Consider the following 18,423-nt stretch of genomic DNA (forward strand, 5'->3'; position numbering starts at 1 on the left):
CAACTCAGCCCAGCAAATAACTCCAGACCACCTCAGGCAAAGGGGGAACAAAGCAGCACGCACCTTGTGAAGTTCCAAGCGTCTGGATATCAAGCAAGGTGCCGTACTCATACACTCACCATGCCTCAACTCCTGATCGATTGCAATCCGAAACAGAAACACAAGACTTACTTCACTCCTGCTGCAAGAGCAGCACCAAGCTCTAATTAGCTCATTAGAGTAACTGCAGATACAAACAACAAACTGCTTCCACACGGCAGCTGCCCATATGCAAAAGGAGACGACAACTTGGATCTCCATTCAGCACTCTCTAAGCTATCTCACAAATGCAACTTGTTTCTGTTCCAAGTTCAATAGAAGATATATATTTACTACAACAAAATGATAAGATTTGTAGATGAAAAAGGCAGTTCATCATCTTTGTGGTACTTTACCTTTTAGAGAAACACAGTAGAAACCCAGACCAATCTCTCTCAGGCAGTTATAGACCCAACAGATACTCAGCCTCTAGCAACTAAAATTCAGGATTCTGAGAACTATTTTTTGGTTTGGTTGTTGCCTAATGCTGCACACACTTGTTTTTGAAGCTTCAAAATTCAACTGTTTTTTCTACTGCTGGTCAGCTCGTTAAACATTTTGTGTAGCACTAACCAACAGTTTACTAGAGCTACTGATGTAATATATAAGTAATATGACTTAAAATATTAAAAAAATGGAATTATCACAAAAACATAACCAGCATTTCTCAAGGGAATTAAAAAGCTTTACTATTTTATTTTCTTTCTTTGTTTATCAATCTTTTCTATTCCTCAGTCTCATATTTATCTTCAACTGCTGACTTCTCTTACTTCTGGTCTCATTTCTTGCTCTCCTAGATTCAAAACTCAAGAATGTTGTCTCTCTGCCACTGTCGAGATGGCATTTGTCATCTTTTATTTCTTGACTTTCCTCTCATTTACATGTGAATGTATTGTTTAAAAGTTCTATCTCCATTTTCTATTCAGCTTCATTCTGGATCCTCACTAATTCTGTTTTTTCCTTTAATTCCACTGAAACTTCTCTAATATTTTCTCATGATCTTTATTTTACCAGCTTCTGTTTTACTTTTGACTCCACTTGATCAGATTCTCAACAAATTACTGCCTTGGATTTTTCTGGTCTCTAGATTCTTTTTCTATCTCCTCTGTGTTTTTCTGCTAATTGTTCTTCCTTCATCTTCTGCTTTTCACTAGACTTCCCTTTCTCCTTTTTAGATGATAATATACATTCAGATACCTGCAGTTCCCATCTCTGGCCTGAGGGGTCAAGTAAACTCCTTTGCATCTAAGCCTGCTCTTCTGCCTGTCTTTTAAGTATCTCCTTCTTGGCGTCCATTAACATAAACTAAGCACAAACAAAATGGAACTTTTTCTCTGTCCTTCGCAGATCTCCTCTTTTCTTCAAGCTCTGTCAGTATGACTGTTCTCTTTCTGAAATCTGCATCAGCTGTGACAGCTACAGCGCTCACTAGCTCTATGTAAGGAATCTTAGCATCATTAAGATTTGACATTTTTCTGCTGGTTATCTAGTGAAAGCTCTTAGTTGATCTCCTTGGTTGTTTCCAATAGCATTTCTCTTCAGTTGATACTTCCCTCTCTGAACACAGATGTATAAGGAAAGGCTAAAAAATAATATTTTGTTTTCTCTATACCCTTGTACAATCACATGTAGCTTCATCATTTTTACACTTCTTCCAACAGATTAAATTTTTGAGGTCTTTACTGACTCTCCTCAATCATCTACACTTCTTACATTGTCAGTTGACTACTCCCATGCTTATAAAACCAAGGTTGACACTCCAGCTGCTTTTCAACGTCTTCCTTTCATGTTGCCTCATACAGAGACGTGCCCCTTTTGACTTGTCCTGGAAGTCTATTCAAACCCGTTCCTTCCTCAAGTCCCATTTCTATCGCAATACTTAAAGCAAAGCAGCCAATGAACCAAACAGACAGAGAAGCACTCCTACTTTATAACATTTGATAAAGGCAGGCAGGCAACAGATTATTACTACCTTCAGTGGTTCACTCATCCACAGTATCCTCACTAACTCACCATTTCTTTGCCCACTTAGACTAATAGTATTTTCACTCAGGAATTGCTAGTGTTTCTGAACAATGGCTTGTATATCTTCATACTACACTACCATAACTGAACAAGAGAATTACAGCTTCTGTTATTTTTGTAAAGGAACTTTAACAAAAGAAGTCAAAAGTAGTATTTCACTGTTAGTCAGATAATTGTTAGGAAGCATGTAAGTGTCAAGCATTTTTTCCTTTTATTTGCTTGATATAAACCTAAAAAATTATGTAAACTAAATGTACGTCACTTGTTCTCAGATCTCATCAGGGCTCTTCAGTATATGCACTACACAGGGTTATTGCTGTCAATGTAGCTGCAGTATACAGACTTCAGCATTATGATAGCAGCACAAAACGTGCTGAGCCAATTCATCCATTACAGTCAATGGTGTTACAGTAGGGATTATTTTGTTCCCCCTATGGTTTATTGTTTAAATGTAGATACTGCTTTGTAATATAGTTTTATGCTGTAGAAAACCTGTCTAATTTATGCTACTTAATGGATGGTTTAAGCAGAGTGCTATTTTGCCTCTTAGGAATCATTTCCCTGAGATAAAAGCAAATTAATGCATTTTACTTATATTCAAATAACACAGATTTGTATATTAATCACATATCCATGGCATTCTATATGAAATACACATCTACTGCTGGGATGCTAATTAAAACCAGTCTTACTTACACAGAAAATACTTTTTCTGAAATATATTTACAATCAGTGAAATATGTCTCTGGGCCCAGTTCTGTTAGTTACTGAGCAACTTGGCAACAGGACAAGATTGTTTTCATTACTTGACAGGATCAGATGTGATAAGATTAACTATCCACCAAACAGGATGTATATTGTGAGTTTACCTTAGTAATCAGTTTTGTCCACAGAATACAATGCCTTGTGAAAAACTGAAGCTTTACTTGTTAGCAGTAAAGACTAGGAATGGCATTTTGGTCAGAAGAAAACACTCAAAATGTGTCTGGCTTGCACTGAAAAAGTGTCTGTTGTAAAGAATGAAACCACATGAGATCATTTTAAAGCAAGCATCACTCACCGAGTCTTTTTCCAATCTCTTCTGTAGCCTTGTTTGCCACTGGACAGCTTGCATGACAATGGCTTCCCACCTCCTCTCAAGGTTTACGATTATCAGCTGCATGGACTGGTGATCTGCATTTAGGTTGCAGGTCTCCTGGTCATCCAGGAGGTGCTGGCATAATCGCAGCACAGAGGCTACCCCACGCCGTCTCTGTTTGATCTCACAGCATAGAGACTGCAGGACAGACGAACAACAGATGTCAGCATGGAATACTTTGCAAATTAAAACATTAACTATTATCTGATATTTAATGGTGTCCAATCTCTGTCTTACAATAGTTTTTTCAGCTCTTCCATAAATTCCCACACTTAGTGCCTCAAAGCTTAGTGTTTTATTTTCAGATAAACACAGCCTTAATCTTAATAGCACAGAAGGAGTAAAGCTACTTTCAGTCTTCTTCAAACAAATGCCATACATAGCTAACTGTCTCAATAATGTTGAAAGTTTTATGGTGTAGACTGGTTTATTCTTCCTTTTTTTTCATTCAACTGGGACACATCTGAAATGAGTTACCCTGACAGTAATCAGCTTCAGAAATTCTTCAGGAAAAAATGGGGGGAAAAAATTGTAGTCATGCAACGAGGATATATATATATTTTTAGAAAAAACAATAGAAATTATGGGTCATGTGTACCCTGTCAGAGGAGAAACCTTAAGGAAGGAGAAAATTCAGTATAAAATTCTTTACAGATGTTTTTTGTTATCATAAAATATTTCCAGGGTAGTTCCATATTCAAGTAAATGTAGGAATACTGTGATAACTGTATACTTCTTAAAGATGAGTAATTCACTGCATTTATTTCATCATACTGATTCCAGTGCTACCAAGAATGCAGTCTGATGTGAACTGCATCATGGGAGACAATCGCTAAGCCCTAAAATTGCTGAATATTGATGGGAGCCAGAATATGTTGGTTCTATGCCAGAAACCCAAGTAACTACACTGAGAATCTCATTGAACAGCAGTATAAATAATGCATCCTACATGCCAAAACTAAAGAGAGATCTACCACCCGGAAGCAGTTAATGGCATGGGGTGCTTTCGAGCATGGTTTTATCCACAATCACACTCTTCTGTCATTCAACATCAATTCAGGGTTTTATTAACTCATAATGTGTTTTAATAATAACATCTATGAAGCTGGGGTCCAGACGGCACAAATGCATCTGAGGATGACTGCTTCAGCCCAGCTTCTGAGACCCTATACTTTTATAGCATTGCAAGGTTCAAGTATTCAACTATTATCATAGGCCTGTGCTACTCCTGAATTTAACAGGACTATGCTCCACACGTGGGGGCTTTCTAGATAATTTAAATTGTAACTTGCCAACATCTGTTTCCCTCTGTGGGATGCCACAGATGAAAGTGCATGACCCCATGAGAAAATCTGAACTATCATCTTTTTTGAAGACAGGGTATTTGCCTTTAAGCTTCCAGTTAATCACAATAAGCAAACAAAAAAAGCCACTGCATCTCTCAAAGCTGTTCACAAGCGTGAACTGATAAAAAATCAGGACCTGCCCTCCTGCATTTTATTAGCAAAACAATAACATTCTATAGAAAGTGAATTCAAGTTCCAGATTTTCATAACACTTTTCCTTTAAAAATTGGAATTTATACTTAGAAATGTTGTACCTCAAAGGAGTATTTTGCTGCTGGAACTGTGTGCTTGATCAATAATACTATGCTGAAAGTCTAAAGCAAAACCTTGGTATACACATCTAAAATATATATATCTTTTCTTTGCCTTGGATAGTGTGCAAGCAATTTTTTTTATCCAAAGCCTTCAAGAGAAATGACGATTAAACCCACAAACATAGCTGAATTACTAATCTACTTTCACTGGCACAATTGGGCCGTTCTAACAGTTAACAGATTGCTTATTAATCAACAAGGGTAAACAAGACAATGCAATCTCATTTAAAGTGGAAGTTTTAATGCCTAAAAGTATTTGTGTTCAAGATGTTAATCCCGAAAAGGCTTCATTAGAAGACGTCTTAAAATGATTAAGTACGTTTCATTGTAAAGTACACTGAGTAGTATATTAGCAGGTGGACATTTCATACAGATGTTCCACTTATTGATATAATGCATTCTATAGCTATTTAAATTACCCTAACTCTGTAATAGCTAGAATTCTATTACTTCTATAATGAGAGAACCCTGTACCTTTAATATTTCTGAATTTTAAATAAGGTGAATGACAAATTCCCAAACCACTATTTATGGCAAAATATGACCAGGAATTTTATTATTCAATTTATACCAGAGCTGAATTTTCACTTACGTTTCCTGAACTTGCCCTTATTTATTCTCCTAGAGTTCATTACTAGTTTCGTTCATAGTTCTTGATGTAACCACCACGTCTGGCACACTTCCTTTCTGATGCTGCTCATTAGCCTAATGTCACATCAGAAAAAAACCAAACCGTACCAAACCAAAAAACCTACCTAAAGATCAAGTCTGGGTTCTTATTTTACATTTTATAACAGCTAAGCAATTCAGTTTTATGGAAGTAATGGTAAGTTATATACTGATGGCTGTCAAATCTATGTAGATATACATTAACTTCATGGAAGTCAATACAACTCAGAATCTGGCCCCATAACATTAACTTACTTTAATCTATCTGATTATGTCATCCCTTATAAATATTGTTCTTTTTTTGATACAATACCATATAATATGATGAGGTAAGGACTATTTCATTCATAAGCCATTATATGGGAGTTTAAGTGAAGCCTTTAAGTTGTGTTATCTGAAAGCAGAGCTACAGCATCCAAGTCATTTCTAATTTACATCAATTTTACACCAGCATAATAACAGTAGCTTTACTGAAGCTATTTCTGATTTACATGGCTGTGACAGTACAATTAGGCCTATGGCACTTTTGTTTCAATTTTATTACATGATATTATGGTTAATATTAAACAGGAGAAGAATGAAGTGCTTGTATCTAACTGTGTTGAAAGAGTTGGCTATAGCAACAATACTTTAACAGCCAGAGAACTTAATCATGTGAAGACATCTTTAAACCCTATATAATAGCACTGGCAATAATGAATTTAAGCAGTATTACGGTCTGGTATATAGTGTCCTAAAGGGACACAATAATTGCCTGTATCCTGTGACAGGACATCTCGCAGTGTTGTATATCCATCCATGTTCTGCTATTGTTAAAATGGCATGCTTGCATAAAAACCTGTCAGTATGGCAACTGTACAGGCAACGTACGCTTCCAGGACCACGGTTACATCAATTATTTGCAAGGTACATTCTACATTGTGAATTAACAGCTATAATTCATGATTAATAAGAAAAAAAAAGAAAAGAAAGACGATGAGTATCTCTACTGAGGCTTGGGCCTGATGTTCTACAGCTGCTATAGTAAGCTACTGGGTGCTTGACAGTTCAGAAAATTAGGAAATGATCTAACAGTAGACTGAGAAGCATCGTTTAGGCTCACTTAGTCTCCTCTGTGTGCAGACGATTTGCTGAAGTATAGATTAAGAGATCAGACACTTTCGATTGTGGCTCCTCACACTATCATGTGTCCATTGAGCTGTGGTAACTGTAAATAGAATCCAAACCTTTGCAAATATGGGAGAAACACATTCACTTAAATCATTTGCAGTGAGACTTAAATTAATGTATTTGACTTTTTTGCTGCAGGCTAAGAGTATACACAGTAACTGCAGCTGCTGTGTATGAACTTGACTTTGTGTCCGAGTCCTTTGCTTCACAACAGATACCCTGATAACACTGAGGTGCTATTCATTATAATGTTATTACGAGTCATGGTTTCCCATACTGAGGATTCCTGTCCGTGCTGCTAGAATCTCAGAAGATTTTTCTTCCCTCTGCCTACTCCTATTTTCAGTGCTTTGAAGTTATCACCCGCATAGCTAAAAAGGGCTAGCTGAAACTACTTTCACAGCTTGTTAATACTATGCCTTAAATCATCTGGAAAAGCCCCTGCTGAGCCGAATGACATCAAACACTCTTTCCAAGCCATGGGCTAATGGCACTATCTATGGGGATAGAAGTAGCCATGATCTGAACAGAAGGTGCTCTGCATAGCTGCATGACTCCTAAGTGAATGGCATATGACCAGAAACACATGTGCAGCTTTAGGCAGTGCCAGAGCATATGGGAGGCATAGAAAGGTGGGAAGTTGAGGAATATTAGAGCCCCTCAAGCCCCAGTCCCCCTTCATCCCTCAGCCTTCCCACAGAGTATCAGCGCCTGAGCTGTGCCGCACCGGCTGCTCTGCACGACTGAAGGACATGGATGGGAAGTCGGCTTTCTCACACAACATGGTACATGAGTTGGCCACTGAAGCACTGTGACATCAGGGTTCTTCAGCACGTGTTTAATATTAACCATTTAAAAGTGCTAAGGTTCTCAGTGAATTCAGTGGGACTACTTGTGCTTAAAAATAGTTTAAAAGTCAGTTTAAGATTAGTTTAGTTTACTTAAATCCAGATAATCCACATATAATCACTACATAAAATGTTGAGATATGATTTCTGTAGCATCATTTATTACATATTGTTTGGGGAATTCACTTTTATGGGATCTGAAGTTCTTTCAACCATTTCCGTCTTTCTAGCTTTCACTCTACAATTAGGAATAATAAAGGTCCATGCAGGGATGCCCAGAGCTTTGAAAATAGTTGGAAGATGACAATGGTAACTTACACAGATGGATTTTCTTTGTGCTTTCAGGTTCAGAAGAAATGCCAAGGTACACTGAGACAAATGCTATTTCTAGGCTTACGTTGTGTTTCCATATATGGGCAACACTGGGTGTATTTAGGAAAACGAAAGAAGCTCGACTGCAGATAAATCTGGAATGACCAGATCTAAGAGGAAGTTTCTGTCTAACCTTGGCCCGTTAAAGGCTTACTCCTTCTCCTTGTTACAGGCTGTGGGTATGTGAGGGAGGGAATGATACCCTTCCGATTGCATCAGTTGTTGCCTGATGGAAGACGAAATGAAGACGGAACTGTTGGTTTTTAGTACAAGAACCATATGCAGAAATTAAGGCAAAATGTGAGAATGGAAGCTACCCTTCTGAGTACAACAATCAAACTGCAACTCTTAAAAAAGTGTAATTTGCCTTTTTACATCTGATTTTTGGCTAGTGCAGCACTTCAGTTTTCAAAAGTGCTAATGTAAAACTTTTAAGTATCATGGTTCACAGCACTAATACATCAATAAAGGGAAAACAGGAAACAATATGCTCACAAATGTTGGGTAAAATGTAGTTTTCAGTGTTTTCTGTGAAATGGCAATGCCTGTTGCAACTTCTCTTGTCGGGGTGATGCATCCCTGTATTTCAAATTCCATTCTTACAGGACACATGGTGAAAATAAGAATTTCTGTTTCTGAATGAAAAAGAAGCCCAGTAATTCCTCAAAAAATATTACTAAGAAAGTAATTCCTCAAAACAAAAAAGCTAAATGACAAAGATAGGAAATGAATGATGACTTGTCTTCTTTTAGAAAAATACTGCCAAACCCATGTGCTTTTGCTGATTTCAAGGTTAAAAGAAAATGTCACCTAATATGGGAACTCTACTCAGTTGCATACTGTGGGACTTAATCTATACTGAAGCTAAATATTCTATAAGTATGCAGTGAAGTGCAAAAAACAGCAATTGAAAAATGACATGATTAAATGGCACAACATGCAATCATTTGCTCTCAATTATATCAATGTATCTTCTTCATTTCAAGGAGTCAGGCAGAAATATTGTTTTTTAAATGCCTCTATTAAATTGGGCACCAATAATAAAATAGATGAGAGTCCTAATAAGCTCATTTACGTAACATACATCACACACCACAAAACTATTCTCTCCAAACGGGTTTGTTCATAGATTTGTCTCCTGGTTGTCACCAGTCTTGCCTATATTAAAAGATTCTAAAGGCACAAGACTTGCAGACCATTCAGTGGAAAACCTTTGTACTTAACCCTTGAGAGATCTTTAATGCTAATTATGGAAAAAGTATTGATATAATATCTTTGCTGTCACTTTTTATTACGATGACGGTCACAACAGAATCTGGGACTGACATTTTAGAAATATCATCTAATTGCAAGTCAGAAATACAGAATGACAGTTTAAAGTAGAATATGACTTCTTTCAAAACAGGGAACTGGTTCTCTTTATTTAAAAGCCCTACTTTTAATAGCATTACAACTACTAAATTGCTACGCTGATCATATGTCTGTAATTCACTGCTTAGCAAAGTGTTACGATATCTCTCTTACAAGTCTGAGCACAGTTCACTATACTCCTTGTTTCTATACATATTAAAAATGGCAATGAACTAATAGAAAAAAATACTTCATTTTTTTGCACTGGCTTCAAGAATCTACCTAGGAGCTTACATTCTACATATAATCAAGTGCTTATATTCATTCATTCATTTCACTAACATTAAAAAATTACATGGGAATTTGTGTTTATTTGCAATCTCTAATGCAAAAAATTGTATTAATTAGGTAAATATATTTATTTTAAATAAAATATTTATTTTTAAATAGCATTCTAAAAGTACCTGTGTTCTTCCCCATTTTTCTCTAGAAGTACAATATATGCATTAACACCAGTAACAATCCAGAATAGATGCTTCTGGGCTCATTCCATAAAAGCTGCTATTATATCTGTATGACATTCTTTAATTTCTTTGTTCTATTCCTTATGCTCATTTAAGTACTTCAAAATATTTGTTTGTAAGAATATAGTTCCATGGTCTGTTATTTAGCTCATATTCCCATGTAACTAGTAATATGTAATATACTTCTCTTCATAAATTAAAAACACTATTAAAATTCCAGACGTATAAAACAATATGAAGATTAAGTTACTATAAAAGAAACTATAATAGCTTACAGATTGCTTGTATCATTACTAAAGCGCTGGTATCTATTACAGTGTCTCCCTGGAATAAAGAATGCACTTTTGGCAATAATCTGTAAAAAAGTGCCCATTATTGTTAAGATGCTCCTATCTTAGCTCTAAACTAGTGTGCAATTACAGGAGGGTAACTTTTAAAAATAAAAGAAAAACAGCGTTGGTTGTAAATGCATCTTCCCTACTGAAATACAACATAGCCTTTCCAAACCTTATTTTAATGATGTTTCATACAGGGCACTAATTAGATTCATTTTCACACTGAAATATTTTAGAGCTATTTACTACACACTGCAAAGTTGGGGTTAACTTGGTTCCAGGGTATAAGCCAAGTCATTCAGACAGAGGAGCCAGACATGATGGCAGGAGGATCCATTTTTCTAGTCTGGCACTGTTTGTGTTTATAAATGCCTTCGGTTTGTGCCCTCTTTTAATTCAATTTGAGAAGTTCTCTTTCCAGCAAAAAAAGATCCAAAGGAGAAATATTGAAAGAAGTAGCACAATTTGCTAGGGTTTCTTTTTTGTCTCTAGAAAACACTAAAATAAAAGTAGGGAAAGCATCAGACAGGTAGGATAAATATCAGTGCTATGTTTTGCTTTTGTAATGAATCCTGAATCACGCTACCCCAAAATTCATTTGGCTATAGTGGACATTACAAACTTGAAATTTTTGCTAGATCACCACACTGGGCAGAGTTTCAAATTAATGTGTGTGGAAATTCAAGAGATTAAATGACTTGAGGTACAGGTGGAAACTTTACAAAATCAAGTAAGGCATAAGTTAGGCTGAACTTTACTTCCAGTCGTTGGAGTTCACTTAGAATTACAGCTTTAAAGAAATCAAGATGTTTCTTAACATACATCACACATTAGATGCCAAGAAACCCCCTCCAATTGCCTAAAAACTTTAGGTATCAGAATTTCAGCCATCTTTAATAAACAGTTAAAACTGTTAAAACTTTGTATCCTGCCTCAGAGCTATATAAGAGGTTTTAGACAAAAAACTCCCTTGCATGGCTGTACATCAATACCTGTAACCCTCAGGCTGAGGTTCAGATGCTAATATTATACTTACTCCCTTTCTTAATCTAGCTCCCCCACAGCTGGTATACATGCATTTTTGCTGTCCCTGTGCAATGGGCCTGGTATATTCTGAAATGTAGCGAGAGTTTACCCTATTCTGAATTACAGGAAAAAAACATCCTGCAGTGCATTGGTATTACCTTTTTATGGGAAAGCAGTGAACATAAAATAAATTAGACTAATCTTTTGGAGACTTCAGGACAGGTAGGGTGATAGGAAAGGGAAAATAAACACATCTAATGAGTAAGGAAAAAGAGATTTCCTTTGGCTTTTTTTTTTGTGTCAGTGAAGCAAATTTAGCCTGGATTCAAAAATGTACAGCTTGAGCTGCTCCGGGGTAAACAGAGGAAAATATATTATGATGCTTTCATGTGTAGCTGTATATGCACAAGGACAACAAGCAGGCTTTTCTAGAAATGATGTTCCTCCTTTTATTTCAAAAAAGCAACGCATCCTCAGAATGGATATGTCATTAAAACATAAAAACATTATTTTCATTCTTTTGCCGTATCTTAGTCATAAACGTACACACAGACACATATTTTTTGGTTTCAGCTCAAGACAAAACTAGCAGTCCCCAAGAGAAGTTACTTGCAGCAGAATCAACCAGAGCCAGGCAGCACTGTGATGAGATAGGCTCACTCGTATCTGAAGGAGGCTAGCCTACCCCAGTATCTTACTTGCATAAATAAGTTTTAGGCAAGTGTTCGCATAAATATGTTAAATTTTAAATTACCATTAACTTGCCTCTTGTACAAGTGTCGTGGTTTAACCCCAGCCAGCAACTAAGCACCAGGCAGCCGCTCACTCACTCCCCCCCCCGCAGTGGGATGGGGGAGAAAATCGGGAAAAGAAGTAAAACTCGTGGGTTGAGATAAGAACAGTTTAATAGAACAGAAAAGAAGAAACTAATAATGATAATGATAACACTAATAAAATGACAAGAGCAATAATAAAAGGATTGGAATGTACAAATGATGCGCAGTGCAATTGCTCACCACCTGCTGATCGACACCCAGCTAGTCCCCGAGCGGCGATTCCCCACCCCCACTCCCCAGTTCCTGTACTAGACGTGACATCACATGGTATGGAATACCCCGTTGGCCAGTTTGGATCAGCTGCCCTGGCTGTGTCCCCTCCCAACTTCTTGTGCCCCTCCAGCTTTCTCGCTGGCTGGGCATGAGAAGCTGAAAAATCCTTGACTTTAGACTAAATGCTACTTAGCAACAACTGAAAACATCAGCGTTATCAACATTCTTCTTATACTGAACTCAAAACATAGCACCGTACCAGCTACTAGGAAGACAGTTAACTCTATCCCAGCTGAAACCAGGACAACAAGGTAGGCAGACATGACTTTGACATGCACAGTTTAGTCCCAGGGCTATGAGAAGGCCAGAATTAGAGGTGGGGACAGAAGCAGGTGATGTGGTCAAGATGAACTGTGAACGGCAGTCAAAAAGCTAAGTGTTGTCAAAAGCCAAATGTCTGGATGAGATGACTGTTTGTATATGATGGTCTTAGAGGCTCAGCGTTACTCATATTATTGCACCTTCAACTGCCATTCTTCCATTGCCTGGACAACAGGATTGGGGTAAAAAGACTAGACAGGATGAAAGCAAAAAGGGCACAAAACAGGCTTTCTTTCCTTCACTAAAGCTTAGACTGGAGAATGTAATGAGGTTCTTCTTATTGTGACCAAAATGTGAAAATAAGCATCACTGTGATAAAGGGAAAGGTGGTGCACTATAAATGGTATAGCATCATCAGCTGTTGGCGAAATGCACAGAAAATCCATCAGATTACAGGTCAGGTCTTCAGTTTTATTCTGAGGTGAGGAAATGCAGCACTTTCCTAACAGACCAGTAAGGGAATCATCCTGCAAAGGACAGGAATCCACATACATCTTTTTTTTTTTTTCCCATTGACTTTATGCAGCAAGCATAATCTAAGATACTCTGCTGTCTCTAGTAATACGTTGCCAGTCTGCAAATCCCATTTCTGACTGACATCTCATACTTGTGATACACCATATACCTGATAAGGATTGCAATAACACTTCAGAATGTATACTGAAGGCCTGCTCTTTTTACACTCCTATTCTTACTCATACTGAATGACACTTTACCCTGCAAATAATTCTACTAAAATCAATGGGTTTCCTGGCAGTATGAAATTATTTTTAGTGTGAGTAAAGGTACTAATACAGTCTATAATACTATTCCCTATTGGGACTATGATCTATTAACTTGCATGCAAAGATGAAACTCGGGAAACCTGTCCAGTACTGAAACCAAAATTAGGCAATGGTCTACTAGGTCAATGATCCACCAATTAAAGAAAAACCTCATTAGTAGGACATAATGGCTCCAGAGAACACTATTCAATCAATAATCCACTAATATCGGAGAGATTTGCACCTGAAAATGCAGTGCTATGGCTCCAAAGGGGCAGTTATAGACAATCGAATAAATTGTATAATCACATGCAGTAGTACAAAGTGGACCTTAATGGAGACAGTACAGTGCATTTTTGTTAATTCTTTTATACTTCCAGTCCACATTGTATTTGTTTTTCCATATGTTAGCACTAACAAAGGAAATAAAGCTTAGAGGCCAACCAAAGTACCAACCCTCACTGTAAATTAGTGCAAGTCAATCTTGGCTTATTTTTAGGGGACATATTTCTTTGTCTTTTTCTTTTGTCATCTTTGGCTTTCTTCTCATTCTCCTTTTCCCTTTCCAGCTTGATAGTAACAGAGGAGAAAGATTCTGTTTTTGCAGTAAATAGATCTTCAAGGCAATAGCAGGACAATAAGCAGTCACATTTTCAAGGAGTCATCTGGGTGGGTCAAAAGAAGAAAATCAATTATATCTTTAATGATAATGACAATAAAAAGGGATGGAACTGAGAATGTTCTCTCAAAAGGAGCCACATCAGCTATTTTCACTTCTCCACATCTGACTCTTCAAGAGGCCATGACTAAGAGCGGAAATATAGCCCAAAGTCTGCAGATGTCACTGATGCAAAGGGTTTGGGAAAGGAACTATAAGTTGTTTGTCACTATGAAATTGCAAGGTTTACTTTGTAATGGCCAGTCTGGGACAGCTTTCTCTGTAAGCCAGGGTGTCTTCTGTGTTAGTCAGCTTGAGTCAGACCTCAAGTGTTACAAGCCTACTCATGACATGACAATTAAATGCAGACCATCCCAGTACAGTAAGGAAGACAGGGACGAGTCCATTGCCTCTTTCTCACCAGCTCCAGTTAACAAGAAGGCACTGGTTCAAATAAGCACCCTATTGCACATTTGGGAGAGCTGAGACAGAAATTTGGGCTCAACTTTTCTGGAAAAGAAATAAGCCTGTAGTTAGCGTGGGAGAACCTCACAGATATTAGCAGTAAATCCTTCTGAGCTGGGATTGCAGTTGCCTCAACTTCTTCAAGTCCCTCAAGTCTTAAAGACTTTCCTCATGTTTCCTTGAGTGGGATTCTTCTGAGCTAATGGAGAACTTGACGCCTGAGCTAGTCATTTAGAAGTAGGTATTCTGAGATACAGTACATCTCCTCTGTAGCCAGATGCCTATAACTGAACAGATTAATTGCATCCCAAAAGTGCTTCCCCCCCAATTACTATAAAAGAAGTTCAGACAAGATCTCTGCAATGCAGGTATCTAAAGCTAGCCTGTTTTAACGTACCTCTACCATATGGCTATGCTGTCTGCAGGGTAATCATCTTGGTACACCAGAAATAAGGGGACAGTACATAAAATAGAGGTAGGAGGAAGCAAAATATGAATTAGTAACCTAAAAATAGCTACTAGGCTATTCTCCCAACAAAGGATTCAGTGTATTGCTGTATCTGGGCTCTGCTGAACTCAGGGTTCTTCCTGTTACTACAGTAACCTCTATCCCACACCCCAGTCTTAGTCCAGAAGCCCACTGCCACTGCTGAATTAGAACTGCATGCAGATACTTCATGATACCTCTGTGGAACCCTGCAGCATGTTGGATCTAACCATCCCTGGTGGCTAGATCTTCTGCGTCCCTTCCTTTCCCCCAGCAAAGGGAGCACTTGTGGGGCAAAATGGTTTTAGACAACCAGATAGTGTTTATGATTAATTTTGAGATTTTGATTAATTAAAAACTACGTAAGAATGTAAAAAAACCTCGGAGAATTCACAGCTTAAGCTTCACAGTCCAAATGGGATGATGGAATTAAAGCTGCTATCTCAGATGAGATATTTAAAACTAAATGGGAACTGTAAATTGTATTAGTGTTGTCTTAAATAAGGAGAGCGTTTCGAAACACAAACTAAACTTTCGTTCAGTAAGTAATAAGTATATTAAAACAAAATTTGAGATACATTTGAGTATATTGAGTATTTGAGTACCATGTGTGTGTCTGTGTGTGTGTGTATATAGTATTCAGCATTGATATTTGAGTATATTAAAATCAAATTAGAGCTATAAAATTATATATTGTATTAGGGCCAAAATACTGCATTTTTGGCAAAAAATATGCAGAGCTGCTTCTCATTTAAGTGGTCTACAGAAGCGCTGCTTTGGGATGATGGGTCATGTAAATCTAGTCTGAGTTTGCTTCAAACCATTATAAGTGGCATCAGGCTACATTTGACTTTGGATTCCTACCTGTTTTTCAAAAGATTTAATACTGTATGCCTTCCTGTTTGTTAAAATTTAATCCAAACAAAATTTGGGTAAACATTTCTTCCTCTGTGAGAAGATTTAGGGCTCTGAAGTCACACTGGTTTTGAGAAATTTAAAATTATCACAACTTTTTTTTATCATCTTAGAGGTATAAAAAGGATTAAATCCTGCTTGACTTCTTTTGGACTTTCTATTGGAAACTGTTTTGCATACTTTTGTTACATGCATATTGAATTTCTGTAATTCTTTGATTGCAGCTCTGCCAGGAACATCATTCCAAAAATTGTAAAGGATCCAAAATGCAGCAGTGAAAGTGATTCCTGGCACCTGTAGGAACAGCCAGCACTTTTCTCCAATCTCTGAGTCTCTAAACCCTTACTCAAAGCTAATACTTTTCTTTGATTTCAGTTTGGCCATAATCTTATATGCTCCCAAACTCACTTGTGTTTTATTTGATAGAATTATGTTTAACTGAATTGTTTGTAACATGTGCAGTGCTGACTCTTAAGCAAACTTTTCAGTTAAAATGGAAAGCATCATAAGAACTACTGATTAACTGATTGATTATTAATTACTAATGCAACCTATATTGTTTAATCCGAAAGCTTTGCTGCTTTAGGCATTGGAGAAATAAGAGATGGTGCTGAGAAATACTTTTTTTTAAATGACATTGCATCATCTGGTATTCTCAGTCACAAATTTACTGGAAGACGAAAAAATACAGTTCTAAGTGAGTCTAGTTATTAGAAATAGTTACAAGCATCAGAAAATTTACACTGTTTACAAGGCAAACAGAAATGTCTACAAATATTACAAGCTATGGAATTCAATAGACCATTGACTTTTAGAAATATTAAACAGGAAAACATTTCCAAAACTACCAAGAGACTACCAAGCCTTGTACAGTCCACTGACTATTATCCGCTGCTGCTGTTTTAGGGGGGCACCAGTGATATAGCCGGAGCAGTCTGAGGAGTCTCAAGGATTACAGAGCCCTGGGAGTGGTGGTAGGGGTCTCTGGAGCACAGGTAGTTTTTTCATCAATCCTCCCGGTCAAAGGGAAGGGGTTTGAAAGGGCCAGTCAAATCTGGTGAATCAACAAATGGTTACGGGACTGCTGCCACAGCCAGGGGTTCGGCTACTTAGACCATGGGACGTGCTTTAAGAAACCTGGTCCACTGGGGGCTGATAAGGTCCATCTGTCAGAGAAAGGGGAGAACATTTTGGGTCATAGGCTTGCCAAGCTGGTGAAAAGGGCTTTAAACTAAAGTTGCCAGGGGACGGGAACCTCAATCCATCCCACTCCTACCAGTTTGATGGCAGTGCCAGCAATAGATGCCCAGAGCCTGCCTGGAGAGGGATCACAGGTCAGCAGGAGAGCAGCTGAAGAGCAGCACAAAGGAATTCCAGCCACTCCAGACAGTAAAAGTCAGATTCATTGAGGGCAACAACAAAAGCTTCTGTAGGCACGTCAGTGAGAAAAGGAAGACTAGGGAAAATGTGGGCCCTTTCCGGAAGGAAACAGGAGACCTGGTTACCCAGGATATGGAGAAGGCTGAGGTATTCAATGACCTTTTTGCCTCAGTCTTCACTGGCAAGTGCTCCAGCCACATTGCCCAAGACACAGAAGGCAAAGGTAGGGACTGGGAGAATGAAGAACTGCCCACTGCAGGAGAAGATCAGGTTCGAGACCACCTAAGGAACCAGAAGGTGCACAAGTCCATGGGACCTGATGAGATGCATCCACGAGTCCTGAGTGAACTGGCAGATGAAGTTGCTAAGCCACTATCCATCATATTTGAGAAGTTGTGGCAGTCCGTGGAAGTTCCCACTGACTGGAAAAGTAGAAACATAACCCCCATTTTCAAAAAGGGAAAAAAGGAAGTATGGCCTGGGGAACTACAGGCCTGGGGAAGTACAGGCCTGGAGAACTACAGGCCAGCCAGCCTCACCTCTGTGCCCAGCAAGATCATGGAGCAGATCCTCCTGGAAACTATGCTAAGGCACATGGAAAATGAGGAAGTGATTGGTGACAGCCAACATGGCTTCACTAAGGGCAAATCATGCCTGACAAATCTGGTGGCCTTCTATGACGGGGTTACAGTGTTGGTGGATAAGGGAAGAGCAACTGATGTCATCTAGCTGGACTTGTGCACAGCATTTGACACTGTCTCACACGACATCCTAGTCTCTAAATTGGAGAGACATGGATTTGACGGATGGACCACTCAGTGGATAAGGAATTGCCATTGACACCAAGCTGTGTGGTGCTGACTACACACTGGAGGGAAGGGATGCCATCCAGAGGGACCTTGACAGGCTTGAGAGGTGGGCCCGTGTGAACCTCATGAAGTTCAACAAGGCCAAGTGCAACGTCCTGCACATGGGTCGGGGCAATCCCAAGCACAAATACAGGCTAGGCAATGAGTGGATTGAGACCAGCCCTGAGGAGAAGGACTTGGGGGTGTTGGTTGACGAGAAGCTCAACATGACCTGGCAATGTGCGTTTGCAGCCAAGAAAGCCAACTGTATCCTGGGCTGC

At 38.4% G+C, this 18,423-nt stretch overlaps 1 protein-coding gene across 6 annotated transcripts in view; it reads right to left on the bottom strand.

Annotated features, from left to right (window-relative positions):
* AKAP6 (A-kinase anchoring protein 6) overlaps positions 1–18,423 on the bottom strand; it is a 299,893-nt gene that overhangs the window by 31,986 nt on the left and 249,484 nt on the right. For all 6 annotated transcript variants that reach the window (XM_029999554.1, XM_041120194.1, XM_029999563.1 and 3 more), the window contains one exon: positions 3,164–3,379. In XM_029999554.1, the coding sequence (XP_029855414.1) occupies positions 3,164–3,379 (216 nt within the window). The remainder of the gene's footprint in view (positions 1–3,163; positions 3,380–18,423) is intronic.

The sequence above is a fragment of the Aquila chrysaetos genome, chromosome 2 (assembly GCF_900496995.4).
Source record: "Aquila chrysaetos chrysaetos chromosome 2, bAquChr1.4, whole genome shotgun sequence".
NCBI classification, from domain to species: domain Eukaryota; kingdom Metazoa; phylum Chordata; class Aves; order Accipitriformes; family Accipitridae; genus Aquila; species Aquila chrysaetos.